This window comes from Ranitomeya variabilis, chromosome 5, assembly GCF_051348905.1.
Source record: "Ranitomeya variabilis isolate aRanVar5 chromosome 5, aRanVar5.hap1, whole genome shotgun sequence".
Lineage (NCBI taxonomy): Eukaryota > Metazoa > Chordata > Amphibia > Anura > Dendrobatidae > Ranitomeya > Ranitomeya variabilis.
Window position 1 is genome coordinate 494,441,399 of NC_135236.1, and position 20,150 is coordinate 494,461,548.

General features: G+C 42.3%; 1 protein-coding gene across 2 annotated transcripts in view; it reads right to left on the reverse strand.

Moving 5' to 3' along the window:
- Positions 1-20,150, reverse strand: part of PAH (phenylalanine hydroxylase) — a 191,691-nt gene that overhangs the window by 136,005 nt on the left and 35,536 nt on the right. For both annotated transcript variants that reach the window (XM_077265626.1, XM_077265625.1), the window contains exon 2: positions 15,656-15,760. In XM_077265626.1, coding sequence (XP_077121741.1) covers positions 15,656-15,760 — 105 coding nt within the window. The remainder of the gene's footprint in view (positions 1-15,655; positions 15,761-20,150) is intronic.

Below are 20,150 nucleotides of genomic sequence, written 5' to 3' on the forward strand. Positions count from 1 at the left end.
GTTGTTTTGGATTTCACAACATTGCAAGAAATGCAGTAAGAGGCGATCAAGACATCATATCTACTCCAAAACGGTATCAGTAAAAACGTCAGCTCAACGCACAAAAAATAAGCCCTCACTCAGCCCCACATCCAGAAAAATGAAAACGTTATTGGTCTTGTAAAATGTTGACGTAAGCAAAAAAAAAAAAATTCTTACAAATTTCTACAATTTTTTTCACCATTTAAATTAAAAAACTATACGTGTTTGGTATCTTCGTACTCTTACTGATCCGGAGAATCATACTGTCCGGTGACTTTTACCATATGGTGAACATGGCAAATCAAACCCCCCCAAATAATGAAGGAATTGTACTTTTTATTGCAATTCCAATGCACTTGGAATTTTTTTCTTGGTTTTCAGTGCATCGCATGATAAAATGAATGACATCATTCAAGAGTACAACTCGTCCCTCAAACAACAAGCCCCCCTATGGCTATGTGGATGGAAAAATAGAAAGTTGCAAGGTTGTGAAGGCGGTTAATATTAATTTGCACTTTACCCTCCATTATGTTAGCATTTCAGAAAAGTTTTATGAATTTGGAACTGTAATTCATATTAACCTCAAATGTCCCAAAGCAAGTTTATTTAGTTAAAGTAATCCTTTATGCAAGCAACAAGCGCTGATCATAATGTTGGGAAATGCTCAGCAAGGTTAGAGGGAGGAGAAAGCAAATGAAGTTTAGTGTTATCTATGATACAACTAAGGGAATGGGGGTGGATGGCCATTCTGAGCGCTTATTGGCTGGTGAGAAGGCTTGTGTTACTCCGACAGCCTCCCTGCTAGCATATTTGGTAAACCCAGGAACCTCCCATAATGAATTGCTTAGGCCATGGACAGTTTCCAAGAGCATCTGTAGAATATTAGCTAAACATACAGTAGTTTATCCTTCTCTTTTATTTAGTCCGACATCTGGGAAACGTTTGCTTCAATGTTGCAACGTCCATGTAAAATCCTAATTGTTACCAACAAATACAAAGTCTCATATTGTTTTGTGGACAAGGGCATTAACTAGTGAAATTATAACTTAAGGGGGCTGAAAACCCCTAATTAATATACCCATGATGCAGCATAAAATAAAAAGGGTGAATAGTATACTGCCCAGACTGCCCCGATCTCAGTGAGGTGTACATAGGACCAAACCAATGTCACTGCAACCTTCGTTTTTCCTTAAAAATGGAAGGAGAACTGTAGCCGCTGATTGGCTGCAGTGGTTAGGTGACTGGCAGGGTGCACAGCATTGAGATTCTAGGAACAATGCCATTCTAGGAGGTATGTATATATTTTTTTATCTTATATTATATATATATATATATATATATATATATATACATATATATTAATTTTTATCAACCCATTTGAGAACAGCATAATATCAGACTATGATTTCAGCTATGTATAATTTACTCCTCTAGATTTTGGTTTTGATTAAAAACTGTTTTATCTGCTGCAGATCTGAAGGACAATCTCTGTATAACACTGCTCACACTAATTGGCAGTTTTCTATGTACTCTGTTATGACCTGGTGGTTAAGGAGCCACACTGATATGACCTGGTGGCTAAAACTCAACATGGGACGAGCTCTGAGGAAGTGGTAACTCTACTGACCGCAGTTCCTAATCCTAACAACAACACTAGTAATAGCTATGGGATGTTCCTGACTCTCCCTAGACACCTCGTCACAGCCTAAGAACTAACTACCCCTAAAGGAGGAAATAGAAAGTTATCTTGCCTCAGAGAAAACCCCAAAAGGAAAGATAGCCCCCCACAAATATTGACTGTGAGTGGAGAGAGAAATGACATACACAGAAATGAAATCAGATTTTAGCAAAGGAGGCCAATACTAAACTTGATAGACAGAGTAGAAAAGGACACTGTGCGGTCAGTATTAAAAACTAAAAATCCACGCAGAGTTTACAAAAATGAACTCCACACCGACTCACGGTGTGGAGGGGCAAATCTGCTTCCCCAGAGCTTCCAGCTAGCCTGAATATAACATAGTGACAAGCTGGACAAAAAGAGACATATATGCAGAGCAATAGAGTCCAATGCAAATGGACAAACAAGAACTAGCAAAAACTTATCTTTTGCTGAAAAGGACAGGCCATATGAGAAATCCAAGGAGAGAACCAAATCCAACCAAGAACATTGACAGCTGGCATGAACTAAAGCCCAGAGCAGGTTTAAATAACAAACCCAGGCAAGGCGATTAGTGAAGGCAGCTGCTACAGCTACCTAAAGGAGCAGCAGTTCCACTCGAAACCACCAGAGGGAGCCCAAGGGCAGAACTCACAAAAATACCATTAGCAACCACAGGAGGGAGCTCCAGAACGGAATTCACAACAGTACCCCCCCCTTGAGGAGGGGTCACCGAACCCTCACCAGAGCTCCCAGGCCGATCAGGACGAGCCAAATGGAAAGAACGAACCAAATCGGCAGCATGAACATCGGAGGCAACAACCCAAGAATTATCCTCCTGGCCATAACCCTTCCACTTGACCAGATACTGAAGCTTCCGCCTCGAAAAACGAGAATCCAAAATCTTCTCCACCACATATTCCAATTCCCCCTCAACCAACACCAGAGCAGGAGGATCAACGGAGGGAACCATAGGTACCACATATCTCCGCAACAAGGATCTATGGAACACATTATGAGTGGAAAAAGAAGCTGGAAGGGCCAAACGAAAAGACACCGGATTGATAATTTCAGAAATCTTATAAGGCCCAATAAAGCGAGGCTTGAAATTAGGGGAAGAAACCTTCATAGGAACATGACGAGAAGACAACCAGACCAAATCCCCAACGCGAAGCCGGGGACCAACACACCGACGACGGTTAGCAAAACGTTGAGCCTTTTCCTGAGACAACGTCAAATTGTCCACCACATGAGTCCAAATTTGCTGCAACCTGTCCACCACAGAATCCACACCAGGACAGTCAGAAGGCTCAAGCTGCACCGAAGAAAAACGAGGATAAAAACCAAAGTTACAAAAGAAAGGCGAAACCAAGGTAGCCAAACTAGCCCGATTATTAAGGGCAAACTCGGCTAATGGCAAAAAGGTCACCCAATCATCCTGATCAGCAGACACGAAGCATCTCAAATAGGTTTCCAAGGTCTGATTGGTTCGCTCCGTTTGGCCATTTGTCTGAGGATGGAATGCTGAAGAAAAAGACAAATCAATGCCCATTCTAGCACAAAAGGACCGCCAAAACCTAGAAACAAACTGGGAACCTCTGTCAGACACAATATTCTCCGGAATACCATGCAAACGAACCACATGCTGAAAAAATAATGGAACCAAATCAGAGGAGGAAGGCAACTTAGGCAAAGGTACCAAATGGACCATCTTAGAAAACCGGTCACAAACCACCCAGATGACAGACATCTTCTGAGAAACAGGAAGATCAGAAATAAAATCCATGGAAATATGCGTCCAGGGCCTCTCAGGAATAGGCAAAGGCAAAAGCAACCCACTTGCACGGGAACAGCAAGGCTTAGCCCGAGCACAAGTCCCACATGACTGCACAAAAGAACGCACATCCCGCGACAAGGAAGGCCACCAAAAGGACCTAGCCACCAAATCTCTGGTACCAAAAATCCCAGGATGACCAGCCAATACCGAACAATGAACCTCAGAAATTACCCTGCTAGTCCATCTATCAGGAACAAACAGTTTCCCCACTGGACAGCGGTCAGGTTTATCAGCCTGAAACTCCTGAAGTACCCGCCGCAAATCAGGGGAGATGGCAGAAAGAATCACCCCCTCCTTGAGAATCCCAGCCGGCTCAAGAACTCCCGGAGAATCAGGCAAAAAACTCCTAGAAAGGGCATCAGCCTTCACATTCTTAGATCCTGGAATATACAAGACCACAAAATCAAAACGGGAGAAAAACAGAGACCATCGAGCTTGTCTAGGATTCAACCGCTTAGCAGACTCGAGGTAAATCAGATTCTTATGATCAGTCAAGACCACCACGCGATGCTTGGCTCCCTCAAGCCAATGTCGCCACTCCTCAAATTCCCACTTCATAGCCAACAACTCCCGATTGCCGACATCATAATTACGCTCAGCAGGCGAAAACTTTCTGGAGAAGAAAGCACACAGTTTCATCAAAGAGCCATCAGAACCTCTCTGAGACAAAACGGCCCCTGCCCCAATCTCAGAAGCGTCAACCTCAACCTGAAAAGGGAGAGAAACATCTGGCTGACGCAACACAGGGGCAGAAGTAAAACGACGTTTAAGCTCCTGAAAGGCCTCAACAGCCGCAGAGGACCAATTCATCACATCAGCGCCTTTCTTTGTCAAATCGGTCAGAGGCTTCACCACACTAGAAAAATTAGCAATAAAGCAGCGATAAAAATTAGCAAAGCCCAAAAATTTCTGAAGGCTATTTACAGATGTGGGTTGAGTCTAATCATGAATGGCCTGGACTTTAACAGGGTCCATTTCAATAGCCGAGGGAGAAAAAATAAAACCCAAAAAAGAAACCTTCTGAACTCCAAAGAGGCACTTAGACCCCTTTACAAACAACGCATTAGCACGAAGGACCTGAAATACCATCCTAACCTGCTTCACATGAGACACCCAATCATCGGAAAAAAACAAAATATCATCCAAATATACAATCATGAATTTATCCAGATAATCCTGGAAGATATCATGCATAAAGGACTGAAATACCGATGGAGCATTAGAGAGCCCGAATGGCATCACAAGGTATTCAAAATGGCCTTCGGGCGTATTAAATGCTGTTTTCCATTCATCACCTTGTTTAATACGTACAAGATTATGCGCCCCTCGAACGTCGATCTTAGTAAACCAACTAGCAACCTTAATCCGAGCAAACAAATCAGAAAGTAAAGGTGAAGGGTACTGGAATTTGACCGTGATCCTATTGAGAAGGCAATAATCTATGCAGGGTCTCAAGGAGTCATCCTTCTTGGCAACAAAAAAGAATCCCGTTCCCAACGGTGCCGAAGACGGGCGAATATGCCCCTTCTCCAAGGACTCCTTTACATAACTCCGCATAGCGGCATGCTCTGGCACAGACAGATTGAAAAGTCGGCCCTTAGGGAACTTACAGCCAGGAATCAAATTAATGGCACAATCGCAGTCCCTATGAGGAGGCAGGGAACTGGACTTGGGCTCATCAAATATATCCTGGAAATCCGACAAAAACTCAGGAATTTCAGAAGAAGGGGACGAGGAAATTGACATCAAAGGAATATCACTATGTATCCCTTGACAACCCCAAATAATTACAGACATAGATTTCCAATCCAGCACTGGATTATGTACCTGTAACCATGGAAAACCCAGCACAACAACATCATGCAAATTATGCAACACCAAAAAGTGAATATTTTCCTGATGTGCTGGAGCCATGTACATGGTTAACTGTGTCCAGTACTGAGGTTTTTTCTTGGCCAATGGCGTAGCATCAATCCCCCTTAAGGGAATAGGGCTCTGCAAAGGCTCCAAGGAAAAACCACAGCGCTTGGCAAATTCTAAGTCCATTAAGTTCAGGGCAGCGCCAGAGTCCACAAATGCCATAACAGAAAAGGACGACAATGAGCAAATCAGGGTAATAGACAAGAGAAATTTAGGCTGTACAGTACTAATGGTAACAAACCTAGGGACCCTCTTAGTACGCTTCGGACAATCAGAAATAGCATGAGTAGAGTAGAGTAAAAGCACAGCCCATTCTGATGTCTGAATTTCTGCCTTTCTGCTCTAGTCAAAATCCTATCACATTGCATAGGCTCAGGACTCTGCTCAGAGGACACTGCCATATGGTGCACCACCTTGCGCTCGCGCAGGCGCCGATCAATCTGAATGGCCAAAGACATTGATTCAGACGAGCAGGCGTGGGAAACCCCACCATAACATCTTTAAGGGCTTTAGAAAGACCCTTTCTGAAAATCGCTGCCAGGGCATACTCATTCTATTTTGTGAGCACAGACCACTTTCTAAATTTCTGGCAGTATACTTCTGCTGCTTCCTGACCCTGACACAGAGCCAGCAAAGTTTTTTCTGCCTGATCCACAGAATTAGGCTCGTCATACAATAATCCGAGCGCTTGAAAAAATGCATCAATATTGAGCAATGCAGGATTTCCTGGCTCAAGGGAGAATGCCCAGTCCTGCGGGTCGCCACGCAGCAAAGAAATAACAATCTTCACCTGCTGAATGGGGTCACCAGAGGAACGGGGTCTCAGAGCAAAAAACAATCTGCAATTATTTTTAAAGTTCAAAAATTTAGCTCTATCCCCAGAAAACAAATCAGGAATAGGAATTCTAGGCTCTAAAACGGGAGTCTGCACAACATAATCTTGGATACTCTGTACCCTTGCAGCGAGTTGATCCACACGCAAGGACAGACCCTGAACCTCCATATCAGCACCAGAATCCTGAACCACCCAGAGATTAAGGGGAAAAAAAAGACAAAACAAGCTACAAAGGAAAAAAAATGACTCAGAACTTTCTTTTCCCTCTTTTGAGATGCATTTAACACATTGTGGGCCAGCTGTACTGTTATGACCTGGTGGTTAAGGAGCCACACTGATATGACCTGGTGGCTAAAACGCAACATGGGACAAGCTCTGAGGAGGTGGTAACTCTACTGACCGCAGTTCCTAATCCTAACAACAACACTAGTAATAGCCGTGGGATGTTCCTGACTCTCCCTAGACACCTCGTCACAGCCTAAGAACTAACTACCCCTAAAGAAGGAAATAGAAAGCTATCTTGCCTCAGAGAAAACCCCAAAAGGAAAGATAGCCCCCCACAAATATTGACTGTGAGTGGAGAGAGAAATGACGTACACAGAAATGAAATCAGATTTTAGCAAAGGAGGCCAATACTAAACTTGATAGACAGAGTAGAAAAGGACACTGCGGTCAGTATTAAAAACTAAAAATCCACGCAGAGTTTACAAAAATGAACTCCACACCGACTCACGGTGTGGAGGGGCAAATCTGCTTCCCCAGAGCTTCCAGCTAGCCTGAATATAACATAGTGACAAGCTGGACAAAAAGAGACATATATGCAGAGCAATAGAGTCCAAAGCAAATGGACAAACAAGAACTAGCAAAAACTTATCTTTTGCTGAAAAGGACAGGCCATATGAGAAATCCAAGGAGAGAACCAAATCCAACCAAGAACATTGACAGCTGGCATGAACTAAAGCCCAGAGCAGGTTTAAATAACAAACCCAGGCAAGGCGATTAGTGAAGGCAGCTGCTACAGCTACCTAAAGGAGCAGCAGTTCCACTCGAAACCACCAGAGGGAGCCCAGGGGCAGAACTCACAAAAATACCATTAGCAACCACAGGAGGGAGCTCCAGAACGGAATTCACAACAGTACTCTGTGCATTAGCAGAAAGCTGCCAATCATTGATGGGGCCGGATTATACCGAGCACGTCACTTTGGTGGACTGCATGTGAGCAGATCTCCTTGTCGTCTAGTGCTAATCACCTGCTGATAAAACAGTATTTAAAAAAAAAGACAACAGTAAAGGTACCTTCACACTAAGCGACTTTGCAATGATAACTATAGCGATCCGTGACGTTGCAGCGTCCTGGATAGCGATATCGTTGTGTTTGACAGGCAGCAGCGATCTGGATCCTGCTGTGATGTCGCTGGTCGTTGCTGAAAGTTCAGAACTTTATTTGGTCATCAGATCGGCGTGTATCGTTGTGTTTGACAGTAAAAGCAACGATGCCAGCGATGTTTTAGAATGGTAACCAGTGTAAATATCAAGTTACTAAGCGCAGGGCCGCGCTTAGTAACCCGGTATTTACCCTGGTTACCATTGTAAAAGTAAAAAAAAAAACAGTACATACTCACCCTCTGATGTCTGTCACGTCCCCCGGCGTCCGCGCTGCTGCTCAGAGCTTCCTGCACTGAGTGTGTCAGTGCCAGCCGGAAAGCAAGGCACAGCGGTGACGTCACCGCTCTGCTGTTAGGGCCGGTGCTTACACAGTGCAGGGAAGCGGACGCCGGGGGACGCTAATGTAAGTATGTAGTGTTTGTTTTTTTACATTTACACTGGTAACCAGGGTAAACATCGGGTTACTAAGCGCGGCCCTGCGCTTAGTAACCCGATGTTTACCCTGGTTACCCGGGGACTTCGGCATCGTTGGTCGCTGGAGAGCGGTCTGTGTGACAGCTCTCCAGCGACCAAACAGCGACGCTGCAGCGATCGGCATCGTTGTCGATATCGCTGCAGCGTCGCTTAGGCTAGGTTCACATTGCGTTAGTGGGTGATCGCTAACGGACAGTGTTGCACGGCGAAAATGTCGCAATTAACGCCGAGCAACGGGTCCGTTAGCGCACCCATTGACAGCAATGTAAATTTCGCCTGCAGCACATCACTAGCGCGTGCCTTTTTCGGCTCGCGCTAGTGATGTGCCGTTCTTCTGTGACGCGCCTCGGACGCTGCTTGCAGCATCCGCGGCGCGCCCGAGGTCCGTTCCCCGCTCTCGCAGATCGGGGATCTGCGAGAGCGGGGACGTTAACGCGACCCCTGAACGCGGCCCCTAAATAAACATTGCGTTAGCGCAATCCGCTAGCGCTAGCGCTAAACGGATTGCCCTAACGCAATGTGAACCTAGCCTTAGTGTGAAGGTACCTTTAGCCAAATTTTAAGTATCACATCACTGGAATCAGGTTTTCTGTCCCTACATTATGCTACTCTCAGATTAGGTATCAAAACCTGCTGACTGATTCGCTTAAAGGGAACCTATCAGCAGGATTGTGCACAGTAACCTACAGACAGTCAGGCGCCATTATACTGATTACATTGATACCTGGTGATGAAATCTGTCTTGTGGTTGTTGTGTAATCTGTAGTTTCAGTTTTCAGTTAATGATATGCCCGTGCTCCGGGGTGGCCTGTGGGGGTCTTCATGTGGTGCTCTGATTAGCTATTTATCTGTATGGTTTCTGACTTGTAACTGATCCCTCAGTGACCTGCCCCCTAGTTTACACAATGAATATTATACACTCACCGGCCACTTTATTAGGTACACCATGCTAGTAACGGGTTGGACCCCTTTTGCCTTCAGAACTGCCTCAATTCTTCGTGGCATAGATTCAACAAGGTGCTGGAAGCATTCCTCAGAGATTTTGGTCCATATTGACATGATGGCATCACACAGTTGCCGCAGATTTGTCGGCTGCACATCCCAAAGATGCTCCATACAAGGCAGGATGGATCCATGCTTTCATGTTGTTTACGTCAAATTCTGACCCTACCATCCGAATGTCGCAGCAGAAATCGAGACTCATCAGACCAAGCAACGTTTTTCCAATCTTCTACTGTCCAATTTCGATGAGCTTGTGCAAATTGTAGCCTCAGTTTCCTGTTCTTAGCTGAAAGGAGTGGTACCCGGTGTGGTCTTCTGCTGCTGTAGCCCATCTGCCTCAAAGTTCGACGCACTGTGCATTCAGAGATGCTCTTAGGCCTACCTTGGTTGTAACGGGTGGCGATTTGAGTCACTGTTGCCTTTCTATCAGCTCGAACCAGTCTGCCCATTCTCCTCTGACCTCTGGCATCAACAAGGCATTTCCGCCCACAGAACTGCCGCTCACTGGATTTTTTTTCTTTTTCGGGCCATTCTCTGTAAACCCTAGAGATGGTTGTGCGTGAAAATCCCAGTAGATCAGCAGTTTCTGAAATACTCAGACCAGCCCTTCTGGCACCAACAACCATGCCACGTTCAAAGGCACTCAAATCACCTTTCTTCCCCATACTGATGCTCGGTTTGAACTGCAGGAGATTGTCTTGACCATGTCTACATGCCTAAATGCATCAGCCAATCACATGAGTTGCCGCCATGTGATTGGCTGATTAGAAATTAAGTGTTAACAAGAAGTTGGACAGGTGTACCTAATAAAGTGGCCAGTGAGTGTATATACCATACATACTGAAAAAAAAACCCTTCTGCAGGCCGATGTGGCACCTGCTCTGCAGCATAATCGCATGTTTACTGTCCTAATAATAACTGTTCTTGATGTTATTCAGATAGTAGAAAAAAAATCTATTTGAAAATGGCGCCCGCCGTGCCTGCTCAGTAGCAGCCACCGGTGTATATAGAGATGATCCGATAGATGCTATTAGGCCGGAGTCACACTACTGCAAAATACGGACAAGTGCTATGCTATAAAACATCACATACTCGGACCAGTGTTAATCTATGGGGCAGCTCACATCACCTTTTTTTTATCGGGCGTATACAGTGTGTGAGTGAAATTGCAGCATGCTGTGATTGTACGTGTATATCGGCTGAATCTCAGCAAGGCCAAGTCTATGGGTGCGAGAGAAAAAACGCACACCATACGGACCATCAGTGTGACTTACGTGAAATACGGACACATTTTCCTCATTTCAGCCCATTGAGCCATTAAGTTCAATGGGGAAAAGCAGTGAGAAATGTAAAGCATACGATGTCATTCGGATGACATATGGATACTTAGATACAAGGAAATTGCATCCTCGCATTACACACGGAAGACCATACGGAGAACATTTGTGCGACTCTCAGGAGAGAGAATCGGACCAATTTTTCATATGTTAAGTGTGACTCCAGCTTTACACAGGCACCGACGGCGCCATCTTGGAGGAGGATTTTTTTTCTTCTCCAGCAAGATGACGCCTCCGGTACCTGTTTAATAGCATCTATCGGATCACCTCTATATACACCGATAGCTGCTACTGAGCAGGTGCAGCGGGCGCCATTTTCAAATTGATTTTTTTTTGTACTATCTAAATAACATCAAGCACAGTTATTAGAAAAGTAAACATGTGGTTATGCTGCAGCGCCGATGCCAAGTCTGGTGCTGCCGGCAAAAGGGTTTTCTTTTTCAGTATGTATATATAATATTCATTGTGCAAACTAGGGTGCAGATTACTGAGGGATCAGTGACCTGTCTGCAGTCTGCATTATGAATACCTAATCCAAGCACCACATGAAGACCCCCCCCCCCACAGGCCGCCCCGGGGCACGGGCATATCATTAACACAAAACCGAAAATAAAGATTAAACAACAACCACAAGACGGATTTCATCACCAGGTATCATTGTAATCAGTATAACGGTGCCGACCTGACACTGTGTATAGGTTACTGTGCACAACCCTGCTGACAGGTTCCCTTTAATATTTGGTGTAAAATGAAGGATATCTTAATAAATTAGGCTCCTTAATAAAATCCAATGTCTATTTGAAATTATATTAAATTTGTCAATTGTATATTTTCTGGGAGAAAAGTGATGTGAGCTGCAAAAAAAACTTACAAGTAGTATGCTTTTTATGGCAAAAACTGGAGTAAAAAAATCACCCTATCATTGTCAGACATGTTAAACATTAATTAAGAATGTTTGTGAATCCTAAGGTTACTTGTGCTGTAAGATATATGATTATATTAACAGCAATCATTGATGCTGAAAAATGAATTCAAGAGTCCACTTGAATTTTCCTAGAAGAGGATCTCTCCTCAAGTTTTTACTGCTCATCTCAGATGAGTCATCTGAGAGCAGCATACACTTAGGACCTGATTCCGCTTACTATGATTCTTGCTGAAGTTTTAATAAAACACTCTTATTTGCTGCAGCTCTGCTAGTAGTCTCAGTGATAAGATTCTGCTATGCAGTCCTCAATATTCATGAGCTCTATATATCACTTATCACTGCCCCCTCCACTAATTTTCAGATTTCTTTCTATGCAGAAAGTAGGCAGAAAGGTGTTAATCAAAGGCAGAGCTGACCATTGAGAAAACTAGCAGATCTGCAGCATCTAAAGCAGTCATTTTACTAAAACTACAGCAAAAGCCCATTATGTAACGCAGCTGTGTGATCAGGGTTTCTGACCTTAATTTATGTTGTTTTGGGGGAAGCAGAAACCTGATGACAGATTCCCTTTAACTTGTTGGTTGTTTAGTAATAAAACTGGTCTTTTTTTCAGATATTCCTGTTCAAATGAAAAAACAAAATGGTTCTATGGGGAAGAGGGGGCAAACATGGACAAATATTAGAGTCCTTGGGGCTTAGAAATTAGTGGTCTTTTTACATTGTGAATGAATGAAATATATTAAAAAAATGCCCAGCTAAATTCTAAATATGCACGTGTACAATAGGAAATGATCTGAAATATGATAACACTTAAAATACGAATGTTATGCAGAAACAATGCGACTTCTTATAAATGACTTAAATCTCCAATGATATCTTTGTATCACGGAATATAAGTAACTTGCCACAATGTTGGGCTGTTGATCCTTGTGGGAAAAGTACATAAGAAAGATTATTTTTTTCCTTTTTCTCTACATAGTCCTGAGTTTTACTAATAATCACATTACATTTACGAAGCTTTAAACATGTTTTCAGTACGTAATTGAAGCAGAATATACCGTATATAAAATCCTGATTTTAAGTGTGATAATATCTGCTTTGAAGTTCCCATTTACCATGTACTCCCTAGACTGGGGAACGCTGTAGATACTGGATCAGCGTGACCTTTTTTTAAGTTCCTGAAAAATATTTGAGTTGGAACACAAACATTTACTGCCCGGTTTGTAGACTTTCTTTTAAAGTGTAGGTCTTCATTACAAACAAACAGAAATGATTACAAAATCCAAAGCAGTTAAGTCACGGGGAAAGATAAATGTGATCATAACCATAAAGGTACGATGATTGTGAAACCAGAAATCCCTAGAGCCATGTGCACACATTTAGTATTCACAGAAGGTTTTTCTGCTAGAAAAACTAGAGTTTGGGCTCGAAAAATGCTGCATAAAATACTTGCATTTTTTATGCTAATTTACTAGTGTTTTTTCCCCCCATTCATTATAATGTGTCTACAACGCTGCAAAAACATAAAGAATTAACAGGCTGCAGATCTGAAACTGCTTCAAAATATGCAAGGAAAAAATAAGCGGTATATTCATGAGATTTCAGAAGCCTTGTTCATTTTGCTGGTACTATAAAACATTGCTTTATTTACACGATAAAACCAGGCGAAAAAATGCAGAAAAACAAAGCGCTAATATTCTATAATAGCACATTATGTAGGTAAATGCATTCATTTATTCAATATATGTCATGTCATTAGGCCTTGTTCGCACAGCAGTTTACTGCGGTTTCTGATGCTGTTTTTTTCAAGGCCAAATGCAAAGATAGATTTTAAAAGGAGGACAGATGAAAAGAAAAGCTTTCCATTTTTCCATTCTGATCACTAGCATTATACACACACAAAACGCTGACATTTCCTGCTTTTTGCAAAAAAATTGGTCGAGTCCTATCCGTCGTTTTGACGGCTAGCACTCATCCCCATGTTGTTCTATGGAGCCATGCTCATTTCCTCCATGTTTCGAGGGGAAAAAAAACGCAGTGAGCACAATTTGCATACTATTCAGATCGCAGTCGGCCATATTTATGGGTCCATGAAAAAAAAGAAAAATCGGACTGAACTCGGAAGACACATGAGTACAGTCTGATTTACACAGACTGATAGATTGGAGAAGATGGAGATTTTTTTTTTCTCCAAATCCAATAAAATCTGATCACACGGGGGACATCCGAGCATATTCCAATTTTTTCCATGGACACGGCCGAGTGCAAACCAAACTCCCTCCTATTTAAAAAGGAGGGAGGAGCTTTGTCTCTAGCTCCTCCCCCTCATCTACATATACTCTTATCAGTGCCGACTGCCATCTCCTATCTCAGTAATGGGAAAGTCTGTCTTCACCGAATACAGAATTTACCTCAGGATTGAGAATTTTGATAATGACTGATCAATTCTAGCAGAGAAAAAAGCAGATTTTTCTGATAAGATATATATCATAAAGTTTCTTATTTTCACGTGTACTTTTGATTTATGAAATAAAACTTAAAACGAGGGTTACGCTTGCACATGCTCAGTTAATGTTTTTTTATTCAATGATCCCCATAATAAAAGCTCTACCGTCTTTAGGGTACGTGCACACGTCAGGATTTCTTGCAGAAATTTCCTGACCAAAACTGGACATTTTGGCCAGAAATCCGCATGCGTTTTTTTTTTCGCATTTTTAATGCGTTTTTTGCGCGGTTTTTTTTTCGTTTTTCCCCAATGCATAGAATAGCGGGAAAAACGCAAAAAATCTGCAAAATTAATGAACATGTTCATTTTTTTACCGCGATGCGTTTTTTTCGTGGAAAAAAACGCATCATGTGCACAAAAATTGCGGAATGCATTCTAAATGATAGGATGCATACGTATGCGTTTTTATAGCGTTTTTATCGCGAAAAAAAACACGAAAATTCCTGAACGTGTGCACATACCCTTAAGGCTGGCATACAGATTAGATGGCTGTCGGACAAATGATACCTTGGCTTATCGTTTGGACGCCAGCCATATTAGTCGACTCTCACCCACACAGAAACGTTCGCTCAGCAGAACGCTCCTGTGTTCTCTGTGAGAAAGCCGCCAATGACACGTCAGCTTATCTCTTGGTGAATAATGCGATCGGCAATCTAAAATCGGGCATGTGCAATTGACATCTCTCCCAATCATCAGTCGGCCATCGCCCATGTGTATGAGGACCTAAGACATAAATATTGATAGAGAATAACCTTACATTTTGTTAATATCTCTTTAATAGATGGAAGTGTGACCAAACTTATTAGTCTTGACAAATTAAAAAACAGCTTTCTCATGCACAGTGATTTTAAATGGAGGCGGCCATTTTGAAAACAAAAGCTTTGAGAAAGACTAACATTTACTAACATAAAGGGAACAACTCTTTCGATGTTTGAAATAAAGGGTGATGCCCCATTATTACACCAATAACAGGTTCACCAGCATTCCTAGTACATCTTCTTGCATAAATCAACCCATTGATTGTTAAATAGAGATGAGAAAAAATGTGCTTGATACCGCATAATTCTGCCAGTGGGTGAAGGCCCTAATACAAAGTGAGGCTGAAATTCGGATCCATATGTGAAACAATAGAAAATTTGCATTAAAAAAAATCCAAGTTCTGTGCTTCTCTATTCTAAATCAATATTGACCCAAAAGGTGAGACGAACAATATTAAAATTGTGACTTATTTTTGCCCATTTACCATTCAAGCTTAAGGATGTAATGATCATCCACAACTAGCTCTCATTAAAGGGGTATTCCCATCTCTAAGATCCTCTCCCAATATGTAGTACGTGTAATAATAATAATAATATTAGCAAATACCTCCAATTGGAAAAGTAGTGTAGTTCTCCTGATTCGCTGTGTCGCTTACCTCATGTGCAGAACATTGCAGTAGCTTAGGTATCCATGGTTACGACCACTCATATAGCGCCAGTTAGTTAGCTGCTACTAGTTGAAACTATGGATACCTAAGCTCTTGCATTGGCTTGCACATGAGATAAGTGACATAGGTTATCAGGAGAACTAGACTACATTTCTAATTGGAGGTATTTGCTAGTATTACTATTATTACACCTACTACATATTGGGATAGGATCTTGAAGACGGGATTAATCCCTTAAAATCAGAAAATCTATATGTCTACCTGTAGCTGGTGACATTAAACTGTAATGGAAACAACATGGACAAGATGAAGAGCACATGTGTCCATACCTCAAATATGCGCAGAACCTTGGCCAGCGCTCCAATTTCTTCTTTGAGGGTAAAGATCAAAGAGATCCTGTTGTCTTTAGTGTTTTCTTCTATATAATTTGACTCCTGTGTAAAGAAGATATTTTGGAATTACTGGGAAGACCTTGTATAAGTAGAAACTTTTCAGATTTATTTCCTTGGACGTTTATAATTCTAACGTGGTTCACATAAGCAAGTTATAATGACACTTGATCACTGAAGTGTTCTTCTACAAAGCCGGAAAGACGTAGTTTACTACTGCTGTCTCTGATGTTAGTACTGAAACCCACCATTTGTGAAATGTACATGTGGTCTCGTTGTCACATGTAAGCGCCATTAGTCAATTAGTTCTCTATTAGCAGAAAAAAATGTATAACTAGAAACCTAAATTTCCCCAGTCAAACACAACAGATGGTCTCTCCTTTATTGTCACTCACCTTGTTCATTCTGGTGAAATGTCATAACTTCTGGACTGTGCTTATCAAATGGCATTTAATCAAGCTTTTGCGAGCACCAATACCAGTTATAGCGTCATTCACACGTCTGTGTTGCGTGTATGTGTCCTGTCCGTGTTTTTCACACATCCTCATAATCTATGGTGCTATTCACATGTCTGCGTTTTCTCCAGTAACAGATGAAAAGTACCAGTGTAAGGCTATAGATCCGAGTAAAACACATACAACACCAATTTTTCAGGAACGTGTTTAAACACGGACGTGTGAATGAGCCCTGATAAAGAGAATAATTAAAACAGGAAATGGTGCACCCTCTCTTTCTTTGTTTTATCATGATGTTCCCTAAAAGAGTCATTTGTCAAAGTCTCTGGAACGTTCTACCATAGGCTAGACTTCATGCAGGGTCACCGTGATCTGGCCACTCATACCACTGATATTAGACTATGTATGTTTTTTAATTTTTTACAGAAATGGGAATTAGATTGCAAGCCTCATTACGAACTGTGACAATCTGTTACAGTGCTTTGGGAAGCAACATATATACAGTACATTTTTTTTCTATCAAACTACTTTACATATGTAAAAAATATTGTATATCTATCACAATGTTTACTTGTCTACCGTAGGGAATTCAATAAGCTTTCATAAGCTTACATCTCAAAAAACAGGGAGAATATAGTACTTTCAAAGGAACTAATCAGGAGTACTCAGTGGTGTTAGCACATGACCGGCAAGCACAGCAGATCACACGGGTTCGTGCCACTGAGTATGTCTGACTGCTCCACACAGCATTAGACATTGCGGGAGAGCAGTGCACAGGTCACTGATAGTGTTGAGCATTCCGATACTGCAAATATCGGGTATCGGCCGATATTCGCTGTATCGGATTTCCGATACTGAGTTCCGATACTTTTAAGATATCGGATACCGGAATCGGAAGTTCCTATAGTGCAATGATGCACTATAATGGAGTGTGGGTGGTGTGTGGGCGGAGACTGCATGTCTGTGTGTGCGGGCGGGGTCTGTGCGTGACCGTGGGGGGTCTGTGCGGGCCTGCCGGGGGTCTGTATGGGCCTGCCGTGGGTCTGTACAGGCCTGCCGGGGGTCTGTACGGGCCTGCCGGGGGTCTGTACGGGCCTGCTGGGGGTCTGTGCGGCCTGCCAGTGGTCTGTACGGGCCTGCTGGTGGTCTGTGCGACCTGCTGGGGGTCTCTGCGGCCAGCCGGGGGTCTGTACGGGCCTGCCGGGGGTTGTGTGTGTGTGCAGGCATCGTCCGATGGGACTACAAGTCCCATCAGGCTATGCCTGCTACAATGACAGTGATTGACACATTAGCCAATGATGGGACAGTAGTAGTCCCATCATCCGGCTAATGAGTTGAATGTAGAAAAAAAACCACAAACATACATACTACATACTACATACAACATACATACTACATACATACTACATACTTACTACATACATACAGCATACTACATACTACATACATACAACATACTTACTACATACATACAACATACATACTACATACATACTACATACACACATATTACATACATACATACTACACACATACTACATACATACATACAACATACATACAACATACACCATACATACTACATACATACATACACACAACATACATACATACAACATACTACATACATACTACATACATACATACAACATACATACTACATACAAACAACATACATACTACATACATGCATACAACATACATACTACATACATACAACATACATACTACATACATACAACATACATACAACATACTACATACATACTACATACATGCATACATACTACATACATACTACATACATACAACATACTACATACATACTACATACATACATACAAAATACTACATCATATTGAAGAGAACCAAAGGAAGCTTTTTTCTTATAAAATTAATAAACCTTTATTATAACAATACAGACAATTTAAAACTTCTTAAAAATACCAGCACATAACACAGTAATGAGAGTGTTCCCCCTTGAGAAAGCGAGGCTCACAGCGGCGAAACGCGCGTCGGGGTGCGTGCTGAGACCCACCCTGCACCAGGTGAGACATGTTCTCTTCATGTGTCTATCACAGGACTCATATATTCACTATCAGCATGGCCTAAACTATATAGGGTTCCTATATTTACTATTATTATGGCCTAAACCATATTGTGATACTGATTAATGCTATAGAGCAGGTGATTTCTATATAGGAATATTTTCCCTTCTGATGGGCGTGTAGGTGAGCAATATGTCTGCACCATGTGCACAATCGTATTACGCTTATATGGGACATGAATAGTCCATGCAGGGTGCCTCATTAGTTTTTCTGGTGTCTTTACTGCACTTTTGTGTTTTGTGCACTCTCATTACTGTGTTATGTGCTGGTATTTTTAAGAAGTTTTAAATTGTCAGTATTGTTATAATAAAGGTTTATTAATTTTATAAGAAAAAAAGCTTCCTTTGGTTCTCTTCAATATGATATGGCAGATTTAAGGAGGTAGATAAGATTGTTGTGTGACGAATGGCAGTCACAAATATGAATCTGGAAATTCTGTTATTCATACAAAATACTACATACATACTATATACATACAACACACTACATACATACTACATACAAACTACATACGTACTACATACAATACATTCATACATTACATACAATACATACATATAGACATACAGTACATATAACAGAGTACATACTCACCATCAGTTGTCACTTTGTTCCCCGAAGCCAGTGTCATCTGTAAAAAATATTAAAATAGCAAACAACCAATATACTCCCTGATCCGCAGAAATCCACGAGTGTCCCACGACGATCTCCCATGGAGAACGGCAGCATCAGCTGATGCGACCGCTCTCTAGGAGCTCCAGGAATACAATGACAGGAGGAAGGTATCCTTCTGCACTGTATTCCTCCACCGCTGTAAAAAAAATAGTCCCTAGTCTAACTTTTGGCATTGCTGTGTGAGAAATATTCCCACGCAGCAATTGCCATAAAGTGAGACTCTGAACTATAGTAACCTCTCAGTGATGCACTGCAGGAGCCATTGTCTCCTGTCAGTGTGTCACTGAAGGTACTATAGAGCAGTGACATCACCTGATGTCACTGTTCTATAGGGGAGATCGTCGTGGGACACTCGCTATTAATTGGATTACGGCGGACAGGTAGTATACGGTTTATTATTTTACGTTTTTTGCAGGCGCTGAAGTATGGTAAGTATGGTTAAATGAAGAATATTAAAATATTTTTTTCCTAATGTGTGTGTGTTTTATTAACCATTTACTACTATTGTATTAATAATGGATAGGCGTCTTATTGACTCCTCTCCATTATTAACCTGGCTTAATGTCACCCTACAATAGCAAGGTGACATTAACCCCTAATTGCCCCATATCCCACCGCTACATGGGAGTGGGAAGAGAGGGGCTAAGTGCCGGAATTGGCGCATCTTACAGATGCGCCATTTCTGGCGCGGCTGCGGACTGGTATTTGTAGCTGGGGGGGGCAATGTCCATGGCCCCTCTCTAGGCTATGAATATCAGCCAGCAGCTGTCTGTGTAGCCTTTCTGGCTATAAAATATAGGGGGACCCCACATCATTTTTTGGGGGGGTCCCCCTATTTTAATAGCCAGTAAAGGGTACGCATTGGCCTCCGGACGTCGGCTTTCCCCCTTTGGTGGGAGAGCCCACGCCGTTTTTTTCCATTTTTTTTTTTAGTTAGACGCTCATTAAGGCCTCTTTCACACTTGCGTCGGTACGGGTCCTTCGCTATGCGTCGGGCCGACGTACTGACACATGTTGTGAAATTTGTGCATGACGTGGGCAGCGGATGCAGTTTTTCAACGCATCCGCTGCCCATTCTGCCCATTCTCCGGGGAGGAGGGGGCGGAGTTTCGGCAGCGCATGCGCTGTAGAAAATGGCGGGTGCAACGGACAAAAAAACTTTCACTTGAACGGTTTTTCGTGCTGATGGTAGGCCAA